Source organism: Ornithorhynchus anatinus, chromosome 1 (assembly GCF_004115215.2).
Source record: "Ornithorhynchus anatinus isolate Pmale09 chromosome 1, mOrnAna1.pri.v4, whole genome shotgun sequence".
NCBI lineage: Eukaryota > Metazoa > Chordata > Mammalia > Monotremata > Ornithorhynchidae > Ornithorhynchus > Ornithorhynchus anatinus.
In genome coordinates this window covers 25,000,010-25,016,777 of record NC_041728.1, presented here as the reverse complement: position 1 = coordinate 25,016,777, position 16,768 = coordinate 25,000,010, and the positions used below count along the sequence as shown (strand labels likewise).

Below are 16,768 nucleotides of genomic sequence, written 5' to 3'. Positions count from 1 at the left end.
GTTGCATTTTAATGATTTTCAGATAAAGCCTTTTCTCCTTACTCAAGTCAGTCCTAATCTTTCCTGAGGCCAGAAGGTTTTCTTTTTTTTCTTCTTTTTTAAAGGTATCGGTTAAGTGCTTACTATGTGCCAGGCACCGTTCTAAGTGCTGGCATAGATCCAGAGTCGTTGGACACAGTCCATGTCCAGTCCATGAGAAGCAGCGTGGCGCAGTGGAAAGAGCACGGGCTTTGGAGTCAGGGCTCATGAGTTCGAATCCCAGCTCTGCCACTTGTCAGCTGTGTGACTGTGGGCAAGTCACTTCACTTCTCTGGGCCTCAGTTCCCTCATCTGTAAAATGGGGATTAAGACTGTGAGCCCCACGTGGGACAACCTGATTCCCCTGTGTTTACCCCAGCGCTTAGAACAGTGCTCGGCACATAGTAAGCGCTTAACAAATACCAACATTATTATTATTATTATTACATGGGGCTCACAGTCTTAATCCCCATTTTAGAAAGGAGGGAACTGAGGCACGGAGAAGTTAAGAAGGTTATCAAAATGACTTAGCAGTCCAATTAGTGTAATTAAGTCACATTTATTTTACATAGAACAATCTCCAAAGAATACATTTAAAAAACATCTAGATACTGATTTTATTGCATTACCAAAAAGAAGGGGCCATTGGAGAGAGGCACAATTAAGTGTTCAAAGAACTCAACTGAGAAACTACTGACCCCCTGTCCATATTACTCCTGGGACCCTAAAGGGCTGAGGAGCCTCTCCTCACCGTGAGGCAGTAGTGCATTTATTTAGTAGGAATAAATCACATAAAATATATATTTTTGTACACTAAATGTTATCGTGTTTCCACAATTAAAAATTACCTATAAAAACTTCATTCTGAATTGCTAGAGTTCACTTTACAATTGGACATCTCCCAGGAGATGGACTTCAGACCTAAATATCTGTCTAAATGCTCCCTTACAAATAATTAGCCTTTAATTCTTACACAGAATTTTTGAGGAGGGGAAAAAAATCTATGAAGAGCTAACTATATTATGCAAGTGGGACATTTTAAAAAAATCTCGTAGGAAAATAGGTTTACACATTTGTGCTATTTGACTAAATTTATTCTCTTCTGCTTACCTTAAAAATAAGACACAGAGTCGTTGAGACTGTCGCTTAATGGTATCATTTCGAATCAAAGTACCTACCCCCAAGTATATCCTGGAAGTGATTAAAGGAATCTATCTCCTAGCCTCCCGACTGCAGTATCGAATGATGGCAAAGGCACGTGGGTACATTCCTCTGAGAGCAATTTTGGTCTTTTAAGGATTGAGCCTTTCAGGTTGGTCTGGGTATGGTGGCTTCCATGGTGTTTGGAAACAGGTTCTTAACAAATGCATCTCTCAGTCCCTTTGCTGAAGAGGCAGCAGGCACCCGACCATCTATTTCCCGTAGAACTTCTTGTTTAGCAGGAAGATGAGCAGATTCACATTCACTTTTGCCTTATCGAACATCTTCATCACAGCAACGCCTTCATATTGCATCTGAAGGAGGTCCTGCAGTCGCGAGAGAAACCATTAGACCCCAGAGATGATTTTCAAAGGGGTTGGAGGAAAAGTGATTTAGCCCTCAGTCCATCAGCAAGGGCACTGGGTTCCTTTATCAATCACTCTGTGCTTTCAGTGGAAACCTGAAAGCACAGGGTCTTCTTCTTCAGAAAGGACTTCACTTGAGGGAGATGTCCCTCCTCTCCTCACCACCACCCCTGCAACTTGATTCTCCGTAAAAACAGGTATTTCTTTTCCTGGCTGATGTCTCCGATTACCTTGAACTTGTAGAGTGTTTCCACTTTACATCTTAGTTAACTTTTTTTTTTTAAAGTATTTGCAGCATGACTTAGTAGATAGAGCCTGGGCCTGGGAGTCAGAAGGACCTGGGTTCTAATCCCAGCTCTGCCATGTATCTGCTGTGTGACTTTGGGCAAGTCACCTCACTGGGCCTCAGTTACCTCATCTGTAAAATGGGGATAACCATGTGAGCCCCATGTGGGACAGGGACTGTGTCCAACCTGATTAACTTGTACCTAACTCAGTTCTTAGAACAGTGCTTGGCACATAGTAAGCACTTAACAAGTATGATAACTGAGAAACAGCTTGGCTCAGTGGAAAAAGCACGGGCTTGGGAGTCAGAGGTCATGGGTTCAAATCCCGGCTCCGCCTCTTATCTGCTGTGTGACTTTGGGCAAGTCACTTAACTCCTCTGTGCCTCAGCTACTTCATCTGTAAAATGGGGATTAAGACTGTGAGCACCTGGTGGGACAATCTGATCACCTTGTATCCTCCTCAGCACTTAACAAATGCATCATTATTATTATTAAGTGCATACTATGTGTCAAACATTGTACTAAGCACTGGGATAGATACAAATTAATCAGGTTGGACATAGTCCATGTCATTCATTCATTCAATAGTATTTATTGAGCGCTTACTATGTGCAGGGCACTGTACTAAGAGCTTGGAATGAACAAGTCGGCAACAGATAGAGACAGTCACTGTCATTTGACGGGCTTACAGTCTCCCACATGGGGCTCATAGTCTTAATCCCCATTTTACAGATGAGGGAACTGAGGCTCAGAGAACTGAAGGACTTGCCCATGGTTACACAGCAGACAAGGGGCAGAGCCACGATTAGAACCCAGGTCCTTCTGACTTCCAGGCCCGGGCTCTATCCAGTAAGCCATTCTGCTTCTCTAGACTGCTTACCAAAGTTTTGTCTTCACCACATCCTTGTGAGGGAGTTAGGGAACAGGTTTTATTCCGCCCCTTTTACTGGCTAAGAAATTGAGGCATAGAGAAATCAAGTGGTAACACAGCAGACCAGTGGCAGCGCAGGGGCCAGGATCCAGACCCTCTCACTCCCAGACTTGTGCTGTTTACAAGAGATTCTGCTCCTTCCCCAGTCCGAGCATTCCAGCACTAACCCACCAACTTTTAGAAATATCCTTCTAAAGCAGGCAGGAGAACTCAAGCCTCAGCATCTTACAATTATATTATGCCTTTAACAATAACAATAACAATGGTGTTAAGCACTAACTATGTGCCAAGCACTCTATTAGGTTCTGAGATAGACACAAGATAATCAGATTGGACACAGTCCCTGTCCCATATGGGGCTCATAATCTAAGTGGGAAAGAAACAAGTACTGAGTCCCCATTTTACAGTTGAGAAAACTGAGGCACCAAGATACTGTGAGTTGCCCAAGGTCACGCAGTAGGTAGAATCTAGGTCTTCCGACTCCTTGGTTTCAGTATCCAACAATAAGGCCCTTCCAGGCTCTCTTTTTTAAAAAAACTGGTATGTGTTAAGCACTATGTGCCAGGCACTGTACTAAGCACTGGGGTAGATGAGCCAATCAGGTTGGACACAGTCCATGTCCCACATAGGGCTCACAGTCTTATTCCCCATATTACAGATGAGCTGAGGCAGAGAGATGTTAAGTGACATACCCAAGGTCACACACCAGACAACTGGCAGAGCCAGAATTAGAACTCAGTTCCTTCTGACTCCTAGGCCTTTACTCTATTTACTAAGTCACACAGCTTCTCTTAGTCTTATGACCTTGGGTAGCTGTCCAAGACACTGTTCGTAGCTAATGAAAAATTCTAGACTTTTCTTTGATCCCTCTCTTCCCTTCCCCATCAGCAACTTGCTGTTCGACACAAGTGACCTTAACTGCCTGCCTCTTGCTGTCTGCCATCATCCTGCTCTGTGCCCGGGCCAGGAGTTCTCTTCCATTTCCAGGGACAGACTTCTGAGAGTCCTGCCTTCTCCAAACTGAATGTATTCTCCTTCCTTCTCTCAGTGGCTCAGGAAATGGTGGACTGAATTCCCTCCTTTCCGGGCCTTAGCCTGGGAGCCAGGGACAGTGGAATGCTGGGGAGAGGAGTTAAACCCACATGGCTTGGGGGCGGAGGGGGAAGTGGAAACTGACATTCAGGGTTTGGACTGAATGTCCCCCGCTGGCCTCGCACTGAAGTTCATGGATAACTTGCACTGGAAACCAACAGCTTTACCCCATAAAAAGTTAAGGCTATTCAAATATTCACATTAGATGAATTATACATGGTAATTGCTCTTGCAAGTAAGTTAATTCAACAAATTTTCCATCCTTAAATTAAATATGAGGGTTGCAGTCCAGAGAGTGCATTTGATTCCTCATTACCACCCTATTTCTTGCTCCTTCCTTTTCTGAATTTGTCCCGATGGGTTTTTGGTTTTTTTTTTTAAAGATGCAGTCTGGCCAAAAAGGAAAGGCACAATAGACTTGGCTGCATTTATAAACTTCCATGCTCTTATGACAATCTCTTACAGTCACCTCCACTAGTCAAATGGCAGCTTCTGGAGATGGGTGCGAGGTAAAGGTGGGTGTAGTGGATAGAACGTGGGCCTGGGAGACAAAAGGTCATGGGTTCTAATCCTAGCTCTGCCACTTGTCTGCTGTGTGACCTTGGGCAAGCCACTTCACTCTTCTGTGCCTCAGTTACCTCATTTGTAAAATATGGATCAAGACTGTGAACCCCAAGTGGCAAAGGGACCGTGTCCAACCCAATTTGCTTCAGAGCTTAGAACAGTGCTTGGCACATAGTAAGCACTTAACAAATACCATCATTATTTATTATTATTTATTTATATCCACCCCAGCGCTTAGTACAGTGTCTGGCACATAGTAAGCTCTTAACAAATACCATAATAATAATAATAAGACAGGGAATATGGCCAATTGGATTATTTTGTAACTGCCCCGATGCTTTGCACAGGGCTTGCTAAATGGTTTGTGCACTGGCAATTTGGACAAACTCTGGCAGGCAGAAAATCAAATTTTTTTTTACTCTGGCAGGCAGAAAATCAAATTTTTTTTAAACCAAGACTGCATGAGGGTCTTCCAGGGACAGCCCAGCAAGGCGGCCCCCGCCCTGCCACCCTCCCACCCGCTCCCCCAGGGCAGAGGTGACAGGCCTCCAAACGACTGCCCCGGTGGCCATTCCAGTTCACTGGAGGGACCAGACAGAGTCCGGCGGGGGGAACCCATGACCCCTTCACCCCCACCCTGGGCATTCTTCCCCCGGTCCCTGCCATGCTCCATGCCGCACACCCTCTTAAATTTCCAGCTTACCTGGAAGTTGAGCTGCACCTTTTCCATCTCTACACCCAGGAATTTGGCTTTGACTTCAAAGTCCCCCACTTCTTCACCAGGTGTAATATCGAACATCACGTTTTTGAACCTGGGCCATGGGAGGTGGGAAGAGAGAAGCAGAGCCGTTAATGTGTTAGGCAGTAGGTCCCAGCCCTATGTACCCCAGCATCTGGGAACCGTTTCCAATAAACCCTCTCAGGAGCCTGCGGGGTTTCTCAAGGGCACAAGCTTTTATGACCAAATTGTCTTTTATAGGACCTAAGGCCACCAGGCAGGGCCGAGTCAGGCCAGCCAGGGCGTGGTAATGGCACGAAGAGAGCGGCGACACCTGATTTGGGCTGACAGGGCTGGATCTAATGCTTTGCTGGAAAGGTTCCCTTGCCCTGCCCCTCCTCCTACAATCGCCGTGTCCTTCTCTTCCGCTTCCCAAGATCTTCCTAACTTCTCCTTCTGACCTTGAGGGCTTGTGTCTCCCTAGTCTGGACTAGCCCCCAGCTAGGAGGTGTTGGAATTTTGGACTAGATCTCGTGGGGGGCTCCTGGACAGATGCATATACTGTCAGTTTTCCCCGCCTCCCCAGAGTGCAGCATTGACTGGCAGTACTCTGTGGCCCCTTCCAGTTCCACCGGTTGCCTCGGTGTGGGCGAGGAGACACCTGAGGGTAACCAACCAAGGGCTTTGTTCCATTTCTACTCTCCCCTGTACCGTAGAATGTTGGCAGCAAGAAGGATGCAGGGACTTCGGGGGGCAGTGAGTAATAAGAAATGTGCAAGGCTTTAGAACCCAGCAGAGGCTGACCAGGGTCCCACACTGGCTCGGGAGGCTTTTTTGGCAGGGATTTAGGGCTGAAAACTCCCAGTATTGACACATACTGGAAACAGTAAGGTCTCAATCATCCGACCACTAGTTTGAGCATCCACTGTGTAGCGAACATTGTACTAAGTGCTTGGGAGAGTAGAAGAGAGGTAAGAGGCAGAATTCTTGCCCTCAAGGAATTAGTTTTGTTTCATTTCTTTTTTTAAAAAATGATATTCTTTAAGCATTTACTATGGGTCAGACATTGTACTAAGCACTGGGGTAGCTACCCACTGTCCGCAAATACAAAGCACTTCCAGCAGTAAAAAGAGGAAGGCAATTCTGCCAGGAGTCAAGTGTCAGGAGAGGGAAAGAGAAAGGCTAATTAATATACACCCACTTGAAAGGTAATTAAAACACAATAAATCATTTAGTTGAGCACCAAGTTAATAAGTTGCTATGTTCTTTTCACTAGTTTCAGAAGGGTGGGCTATTGTTTGTGAAACCTGCGGCAACCTTTAAATAGCAAACCCAAAGCCCCATTAACTTTATTGTGGTCACCCCACAATGAAAAGGCCAGCAACAGTGGGTGGAGCTGTTTGGAGCAGGTGCCCACCCCTCCTGTCCACCCCAGTACTCTCAGGAAGCCACACGCACTGATTGGTTTGAAGGTCTTCAATTTCCAGGATGACGCCCTTCTCGTGCAACCTTGCGGCGGTGTACTTTAGGGATGTCGGCTTCACTTTCTTGTTGCCTTTGTCTTCTTTGCCATCTACCTTTATTGATCTCCGTGAATTTCTGAATTAAAAACCAAACAGGCACATTCGTCAGCAAGGTACAGATAAGCTTTCATTGCACTGGTGGCTGCTAGGATGTGGTTTGGAATGACAGTGATTGGTGAATGGTGGGGACACAGAGCCCGGACTCAACGGGGACTGGGTTTTAAAGCACGTGGGCTCTGCCAGGAATGCCAGGATTTGAGACAGGATCTGTGGTCTTGCGGTAATCTGTCCTTCATTATCTTTGGAAAGGGAACAAATTGCAATTATTTAAAACCACCATTTCCTAGAAATCAACTTTAAGCAGTTCAAATTGGTCCTTAGGAGGTACTAAATGGCCACCATTAACAATAACCCACTTCATGTTTTCCTTTCTCCTGCCTTCTTAAATTTCACCCAGTGAGATGGATGTCCTGGGGCTATTTCAGTTGTTTCAGCCAGCTACCCTCTAACCCTTATATTTCCTATGGAAATGACTGTTGAAAACACTATTTTTCAACAACTCAGGTTTGCAGGAACTGACAATCCAACTGTAGGGAAATGCCTGTATTAGGCAAACCCAAACTTTATGCCCAATGTGATTCACAGGCCATCTGCTTTTATGCCAGAACTATTAAAGTAGTTCCTCTAGATTTTTTTTTTCCCTAAATGGTTTTTGTTAAGTGCTTACGATGTGCCAGGCACTGTACTAGGCCTGGAGGGGTAGATTCAAGCTAATCAGGTTGGATTCAGTCTTAATTCCCATTTTACAGATGAGGTAACTGAGACCTAGAGAAGTTAAGTGACCTGCCCAAGGTCACACAGCAGACAAGCGGCAGAGACAGGACTCTTCTAGGCCCTTTGACTCCCAGGCCTGTACTCTTTCCACTAGGCCACGCTGCTTCCCACTGACTGAAATGGTTATCCGGAGTCAGCAAAAGAAATGGTGCCCATCACTTTTCCAGAACTTGCTCTTCAGGCCACTCTTTCTCTCTGATCTAGGGAGAGGCAGTGTGGCCTAGTTGATAGAGCATGGGCCTGGGAGTCAGAAGGTCATGGGTTCTAATCCCATCCCTGCCACTTGTCTTCTGTGTGACCTTGGGCAACTCACCTCACTTTTCTGTGCCTCAGTTACCTGATCTGTAAAATGGGGATTGAGACTGACCCCCATATGGGACAGGGACTGTCCAGCTCGATTTGCCAATATTCTCTCCTATGAACCAATGACTTAACATGGCAGGAGATTTTGAGTATGCTGATGGAGCTTAGAGCTAGCTACCCATAATGGAAAAGTCTTAGCCAAAGCTTCAAAGTCAGTTCATCTGTGCTGGGCAGCAGCAGCATGGGAAAGGGTCAAAGGTGGATCAGCAAGTGATCAAAACATTGATTAAAGACGGGGCAGAGACTCAGTTTTAACTGTGCAGAAGAAGGCAGTGGTAAATCACTTCCACATCTTTACCAGAAAACTCTATGGACACACAAAGTAGAACAACTCTGTGATAGAAGATGGGACTTTCTGAAGGGGGGTGTGTCCATGGAGTCACTATGGGTCGGAAACAACTCGATGGCATTTGAAGAAGACCCCACCGCTTTAGTACAGTGACTGGCATGTAGTAAGTGCTTAAGAAATACCATCATTATCATCAGTATTGTTGTTGTTAGAGAAATTCCCATTCCAGTTTGGTAAGAATTCTAGGTTAATTCATCTCATGCTGTCAAAAAGGCTAAATGACAGCTGCTTGCATCCTAAAATAATAACCACAGTTTCCCACCAAATTGCTGGTGTCCACCAGAGAGTTACTCCGTTTAGAATAGAAACTGTGGGGAGTACTGGATTCAGATCAATCAATGGTATTTATTGAGTGCTTACTCTGTGCAGAGCACTGTACTAAGCGCTTGGGCGAGTACAATTCAACAACTAAAAAAAAAAAGGTGAAAATCGTACATTCAGGTTTTAACTCACTTTCTCGTTAAGTTGTCCAAACAAGCTTTTATGTAAGTGTCATAATAGTTAATCTGATCTTCGTAAAACGCTGTCTTGGAGTTCAGTGCATTCAGTGTCTGCTGCAGTTTCAGCAGTTCAGCTTTCCGAAGCTGTCGGTACCGTCTTTGATTGCGGATATCCTAGAGAGAAATATCAAGCTCCATGAGGCTTAAGGTGGAGATATTTATTTGGAACAGTTAATTCCAAATGAAATGGCGATTGTCTTTCTGTCCTCATGGGTCTTTTCAGTGTGAAATACCAGTGTTATTTACTATCACTTTTGCAAACCCAAGTGTTTAATATGTGTGCTGTGCACTCTACAGAGCATCGGGGTAGATACTAAATAATCAGGTTGGACAGAGTCCCTGTTACACATGAGGCTCACAGTTTAAGTAGGAGGGAGAAGTTTTATCCCCACTTTACAGATAAGGAAACTAAGGCTCAGCAGTTAAGTGACTTGCCCAAGATTTCAAAGCAGGCAGGTGACAGAGCTGGGATTAGAACCTAAGTCCTCTGCCTCCCAGGCCTGTGTTCTTTCCGTGAGACCACACTGCTTCCCTGCTAAACAATTAGTGGCTGTAGACACAATAGTCACAACTAATTGTTCTCTCTTCACCAGAAGAAAATGTCCTCATAAGGGACTTGCTGAAATCCATTATCATGCTGCCAGAGAGGCCCCTAGAAGGCAATTAGGATAATTATATAAATTTGCCACTAAAGTAATGCATTTGAATGCAGTGGCTGAGAAGAGGCTTCAGCAGGCTCTGCTGCATAGTCTAGTAACTTCAGAGAGTATTATTTTCTTCTACAGCTTTCATTGCTCAACAAAACTATGGGCAGAAACATGCAGAGAATAATAATAATGTTGGTATTTGTAAAGCGCTTACTATGTGCCAGGCACTGTTCTAAGCGCTGGGGTAGATACAAGGTAATCAGGTTGTCCCATGTAGGGCTCACAGTGTTCATCTGCATTTTACAGATGAGGTAACTGAGGCACAGAGAAGTTAAGTGACTTGCCCACAGTCACACAGCTGATAAGTGGCAGTCAGAATTCAAACCCATGACCTCTGACTCCCAAGCCCGGGCTCTTTCCACTGAATCTGAATCCACTGAATCGGAGAATCTGTTGGGAACCTCGGCCTTGACCTGCTGACTTGCCCCCTTGCCCCATCTCAGCCAAGGCAGCTGTTCTGAGCTTTCCATGACTCCTCCGCTGCTCGAACCCCACAAGGGACTTTGCTGTTCCTCCCTTGACTCTCCTTCTTGCAGGCCGTGGGCAACATGGGCTAGACCCAAGTTTACTAATGCTGATGGACGCCACTGACAGACAAGACGGGGGAGATGGAGAGGAGGAGATAGAGTGACACTAATACAGAGAGAGTCAGAGGGATACAAGGAGAAAGATAGTGACAGAGAGAGAGGCAGTGAGAGCAGGAGCCAGATGGACACAACAAGAATGACAGAGATGGAGAGGGAGACCAAGCGAGAGACAAAGACATCATAGAAACAGAAACAGTGATAGAATGTGAGGCAGAGACATAAGGACAGAGACACAGAGGGAGAGACCCAAACAGACAGCCAGTGAAAAAGCCCCAGAGAGTGAGAAAGAGCGAGTGAAAGAGAAAGTGAGTGAGACCTAGAGACAGACCCACAGAGATAGGAGGGGTGAGACAGAAACAGAGGCTAGAAACAGAGATTGAGCGACAGCAAGAGATGAGAGCTAGAGAGACAAAAAGAGAGACTGAGACAGACACAGAGAGGCAGATGGATAGAGACAAAGAGTAACAGATAAAAAAGAGCAAGAGACCCAGAATCAGAGATAAAGTGATGGAGATGGAACAGAGAGACACACAGAGAGGGAGGAGACAGAGAGATAGTGAGAGAGAGATGCAGGAAGACAGACAAAATGATAGTGAAATACAAAGACACAAAGAGCAAGTGTGAGAAGCTGAGTCAGTGAGGGAGAGAGTGCAAGATAAAGAGACAGACCCATACAGAGGCAGAGACAGAAAGAGAATTAAGTGAGAAAGAGAGATCCAGAGGGAGGGAGAGACAGATACAGAACATGATGGAGAGAGGGAGAGAGAGGGGAAACAGTGGCAGAAAGAGACCGACATATCCTCAGTGAGCAAGGGAATGCAACAGCACAAGAGAAAGATGGAGACAGAGTGAGGGAGAAAGAGCTACAGAGATAGTGAGACACAGAGAGAGCAAGAGACAGAGAGACCCAGACACACACTCACAGAAAGAATGAGAAATGAGGCAGAAAGGGAGGGAGGGAGAGAGAGAGATGCAAAATTTGAGACAATGTGCAAGAGACACAGAGATAGAGAGACAGAGACCAATTAAGGTGGAAGCACCCTGCCTCAACATTTCCATGACCCTGAGGCCACTCCAGCCTATCTTATCCAAACCCTCACCCAACCAATCTTCCCAGCCAAAGATAACCGGGTGGATGCAGGACTTGGTGGTGAACCTAGAAGAACGAGAAAGAGAAATGGGGCACCCTTCTGCTGTTCTGACTCTAAATACAGGGTTTGGTTAAAGGAGGAAGTGTCCTTGGGCTCCCTTATCGCTGACATACAGAAGAACACCCAGCCATTTCCTGCTCTTCCCTTCACTGCTGCGCGTAACCAGAGAACTTTGCAAGGAAACCGGATAAGTGAGGAGCCAGCAGCATTGATCCAAGGAGAACTGGATTACAATAAAAAAACAAAAACCCCAACAAGCTCATTTAACTCCATTCTCATGGTCATCTAAGAGGATAAGATTGATAGCCGTAAGGGTAATAAATGAAACATTCTGTATAAGACTCTGAGAAGAAAGATCATCCAGTTCCCCCTCAGCAGATTGCTCTGAGTCACTTGCATGTGTTCAGGTGACCCAGGTGATAACTTTTCACTGGCACCTGCAGAGATAGAAAAGGGTTGTGCAGTGCTTGAGAGTCCCCAGGCCGGCTTCAGAATGCTAACAGGCCAGAGGACCACCATTTTGGAGCCTTTCAGCCTTGCTTTGGAAATTCTCTATTCCTGCTCTGCCACTTGCCTGCTGTAAAATGGGGATTAAATGCCTGTTCTCCTACCTTCTCAGATTGGGGGGCCTCATGTGGAACAGGGACTTACATCCGACCCAATTAATGTGTATCTCCCTCAGCACTTAGTTCCAGTGTTTGGCACAAAGTAAGTGCTTAGTAAATACTAACATATACTGGAAGCAGTGTGACCTAGTGGATAGAGCAAGAGCCTAAGTCAGAAGGACCTGGGTTACTCTGCCATTTGCCTGCTGTGTGAACTTGGGCAAGTCACTTCACTTCTCTGTGCCTTAGTTCACTCATCTGTGAAATGAGGATTAAGATTTTGAGCCCTATGTGGGACATGGACTCTGTCCAACATGATTAACTTGTATCTACCCTAGGGTTTAGTAAAGTGCCTGGCACTTATTAAGTGTTTAGTATCATAAAAACAAAACAAAACAAACATTATTATTTATGTTCAGACCTTGTTAGAGATATAAAATGATTGCCCTGGTTGCCCTTTTGAAGCTGGTACTCGATACAGTGCTCCGCACACACAGTAGGCATTGAAAAAATACTGCTGATTACCTGAAACCGTAGGCATCAGTCAGTGACTTTCTTCAAAGCTGGAGCTTTCTGGTTAATTTCTGACCCCTTTAATTGACGCTATATTACCAAAACATCTCATCCTCCTGAGAGGTGGATTAAGTAATATCTAAAGTAACATCTAAATCTGGTATTGAGAAGGAACAGAACAGCCCCAAACCTTGGCTATCTCCGTTAGGATTTCTTGGTACTTGTTTTCTGCCGTTACAAGTCCACCCTGTTCCAGCATCCGAAGATTTCTCTGGATTTTCCTCTTCTTCTGTTCAAGGGGAAGCTGTCCATCTTCAAGCATAGACTGACTGCGCTTCATTTCCTCAGGAGTTTTGGAATCTAAGATGGCCCGGTTTTCCATAGCTTTGGAGTGCTCAGATTCCTGAAAACAACAGCAATGGACATACACACTTTTATCCCAAATCCTGAAGATGAAAAATAGCCCAGGGGACAGTTGAAGCGGACTGGTGGCTGCTTCCCTTTCAGACAAGTGTCCTGTCTGTCCCTCAGAGACGGACTGAGCATCAAGAAACAATAGAACACCAGCTCAATCTCTCAGTTAGTGGGTCTGGCACAGTGAGCCCCAAACCAGAGAGTTTCCCCAGGGGAGGTGTGCCCGAGTCCCCAGTTTACGGGCAAAACTGGCAAGTGAGCTAGTGTTGCAGCTGCTGTCTCCACCAAAGACCCCTTAATCCCTTGGAAAACTGGGAGCCTGAAAAGCCAAAGGGGACTGATAGGAAAAGTAGGGTCAAGACTTTCCTGGAAATCCAGCAGCAAAACAGAGCAGCAGAGCCTGAGTTTGGCTTGTGTTGTGTTTAGTCAGAGATTCAGAGCTTGGGAGGAAGCAGAAATCCAGGGCCAGTACTGTGGGGAGGGTAAGGTTGGCTAAGGCTGTGAAGAGCCACTAGAGACCATGAGAATCCTTGGAGATGCCATGGCCACAGTCTCAAGAAAGATGGAGGAGGTCTGTAAACCCGAGAATGAAAGTGAACGTATTCTATCTGGCTTGGACAAGCTTTCAAAAATTAGCTATCAGGAAGAAACAATCCAGTCCTGCAATCCAGTCCTGTGCTCTTTCTGCAGCCCAATACTTCCTATCCCCACCAAACATACATACACACACCCCTAGCAGGGACAGCTCAACACCTGCTCAGGATAAAATAGGGACACTGATTACAATGCCGCTTCCCCTCAAAAGGAAACTCTCAACTCTGACCATGAGACAGCTGACCCCTCTACGAAAGGGGCTCCTTTTTTCCCCACTTTGAGCAAATTTTTTAATAGGTAATTTCACTCAGGCATTTTTTAGAGTAAAATGAGTTTCCCAATATAAAGTATAAAGCTTAGTAACATTAAAAAAAGTTGCCACTTGCAGGCCGGAATGGTGGAGAGGAATATATTTGGGGCTTACAACCATCAGGGCCATCTTCCTCTGTGCATCTGCATTTTTTTTTTTTACCATATTGATTGTAACAATGTACACATTTTCCGGTAACTATCAGGTTGGTTTTTTAACGAAAAACACCTGATTTTTTGAAACAAATATTTAACCCAAAGAATGTGGCTTACAAGATATTGTGGGAAAGTTTCAGTAGTGTTTAGTACAATGAACTGGTCAGATTGTGATCGGTAGTTTGGGGCTGCAGGAGGAGGTAAAGCGGGGCTAAACTTTGTGAGGAATTATTTTATCTTCCCAAAGACTGTTCTAAAATGAACTCTCTTACTCAGAAGGCGAGGGAGCTACCTGAATCCCTTCGTTATAATTGCTGCTTAAGTGCCGCCCCCAACCACTCTGATTTAAAAAATCATTTCCTCAAAAAGCGTGAGAAATATCTGAGTCGATATGGTAACGGGTGGACCCGCTCAGGCTAAATTGGCCTGTGAGATTTTGTACACACAGGGTGTGGTTCATTTTCCCAAATTCACAGAAACAAAGAGCAAGGCTTCAAAGCAGGAGTTTCTGTTTTTCAGAAGACTTGGCCCAATATTTCACTCTGAAGAATGGTCAAGGAAAATTGAGTTCAGCAATGAACATAGCACCACCTACACAAATCTATTCTATCCCATTTTAACTTTTTTACTAGGAAGACTTCAGCATTTTCTGTGGAAGAAATGCCCGTATGATCAAACTGATGACCCAAATGGTGACTTTCTGAATGAAAGCACTGGGACTAAAAAGTGAAAACACTGCGATCATGGCCTTTAGTTTCTGGGGAATAGCTACAAAACAGAGCTGAACTAGAGGGTACGCCCTTGAGGGATTGTGTCAACTGAGTCTACTATACTCTCCCAAGCACTTATTTTACAGCGCCCTGCATGCAGTAAGCACTCAGTAAATACCACTGATTAAAATGAAGCCACACTCATGCAGAACAAATAATTTGGACGGACTGATCCTGAAGACTCAAATACCTCAGCATTTTTTTTCCTCCTTCCAAGATTCCAAATACATAAATTGAAGTTTAAAATATTTTAGGGAGCCAGACAGGTCTTGGGCTTCTGTTGAATCCCCCAAGTGTCTACCACAGTGCACTGCAGTCAGTGGTACTGAGTGCTTACTGTGCAGAACACTGAACTGGGTGCTTGGGATCATACAACAGAGTTGGTAGACTCGTTCCCTGCCCACAAAATGCTCGCAGTCTAAGGTCATTGATTCTAATCCTGGCTCTGGCACTGATCTGCTGTGTGACCTTGGGCAAGTTTCTTAACTTCTCTGTGCATCAGTTTCCTCATCTGTAAAATGGGGATTGAGACTGTGAACCCCACATGGGACAGAGACTGTGTCCATTGTTATTTGCTTGTATTCACCATAGCACTTAGTACAGTCCCTGGCACATGGAAAGCACTTAACAAGTATTATTATTATTATTATTAGTGGGGGAGACAGACATTGTCTGTCCATCTCCCCCGATTAGACTGTAAGCCCATCAAACGGCAGGGACCGTCTCTGTTGCCGACTTGTTCATCCCAAGCGCTTAGTACAGTGCTCTGCACATAGTAAGCGCTCAATAAATACTATTGAATGAATGAATTTATATAAATGCATAAATAAGCCTAAATGCTGTGGGGCTGTGGGTGGGGTGAATATTAAGTGCTAAAAAGGTACAGATCCAAGGGCATAGATGATGCAGAAGGGAGAGAAAGTTGCGGAAAAGAGGGCTTAATCTGGGAAGGCTTCCTGGGGAAGATGTGACCTTACCTTTACTCAGTGAATGCTCAGGAAATACCATTACTCCTACCACCATCACCTCCATTTCCCAATCTGGTCAATAACCAGGTTGTGGGCTTTGGGATTTGAAACCATTTACCTGCAGGGTGGTTGCAGGTGTCTCCAAGATTTCTCCCAGGGTATCCCCAGACTGGGCTCGGATCACATCGATGATCAGCTTTTTTGTCCTTGGTACAGGAGAAGAAGAGATTTCAATGTTAGACATTTAGCTAGAAAATAATTCAACTGGCCAGAGTGTTTCATTTGTGGAATTCTCTTAAAACACCCCAAAACAGGACGTCAGAGATAATCCTATATGGTAGCTGACTTTCTACTTGCTGATTTCCTATTTTGAGGCCCCTTTGAGGGATAATAACAATAATAGAAATAATAATAATAATAATGTATTTATTAAGTGCTTACTATGTGTCAAGTGCCTTATTAAATGCATATTGGACCAGCATCCCTGTCCCACAGTCATATTGGACCAGCATCCCTGTCCCACATGGAGCACAGAGGCTAAGATTGGGTAGGAGGGTGGGAGGAATGAACAAAAGAGAGAACAGGTATTTAATCCCCACTTTGCAGGTGAGGAAACAGACACTGTGAATCTAAGTGACTTGTCTGAGGTCACCCAGCAGGCTAGTGAGAGACCTGGGATTAGCATCCAGGTTCTCTGAAGCCTGGGCTCTTTCCATTAGGTCACGCTGCTTCCCAGGTAACCCAAGTCTCTCAATAACAGAAAGTGATGGAGCTGGCAAGGGGGCCCCATTATCATGGAGGAGGAGAGTTGGAGAGCGAGGTCTAAGGTTTTACTGGGATTAGGGGGAGCTAGGTGGGCGTGGGTTATCAGGCCTTTGGCACTTGCCCAGTGGTCCGGCCACCACATTCATTCATTGAATCGTATTTACTGAGCACTTACTGTGTGCAGAGCACTGTACTAAGCACTTGGAAAGTACAATTCAGTAACAAATAGATACAATCCCTGCCCAACAACGAGCTCACACATTCTAGAGGTGCTTGGGCGCAAGGGAAGAAGAGCAGGGCAAGAGCTATACTCCGCCTTCACAGAATTTACATTCCAAAGTGGAGATGAAACGGAATCCCTTTTCAAGTTCTGTCGAGCTTCTCTGGGCCCCACCATCTGCCTGCCTGAGGTCTGTAAGGGACCTCAATTTACATCCCATGAAGACTGGGAAATGCTTTTAACAGAAATGTTGAGATTTTAGCCT

At 45.2% G+C, this 16,768-nt stretch overlaps 1 protein-coding gene across 3 annotated transcripts in view; it reads right to left on the bottom strand.

Annotated features, from left to right (window-relative positions):
- Positions 1-557: 557 nt before the first annotated feature.
- Positions 558-16,768, bottom strand: part of IQGAP2 (IQ motif containing GTPase activating protein 2) — a 228,834-nt gene continuing 212,623 nt past the window's right edge. For all 3 annotated transcript variants that reach the window (XM_029060686.1, XM_029060694.2, XM_039911329.1), the window contains 6 exons: positions 15,637-15,724; positions 12,498-12,710; positions 8,698-8,858; positions 6,634-6,774; positions 5,161-5,269; positions 558-1,544 (listed from right to left, as the gene is read on the bottom strand). In XM_029060686.1, coding sequence (XP_028916519.1) covers positions 1,431-1,544; positions 5,161-5,269; positions 6,634-6,774; positions 8,698-8,858; positions 12,498-12,710; positions 15,637-15,724 — 826 coding nt within the window. In that variant the 3' untranslated portion in view covers positions 558-1,430. The remainder of the gene's footprint in view (positions 1,545-5,160; positions 5,270-6,633; positions 6,775-8,697; positions 8,859-12,497; positions 12,711-15,636; positions 15,725-16,768) is intronic.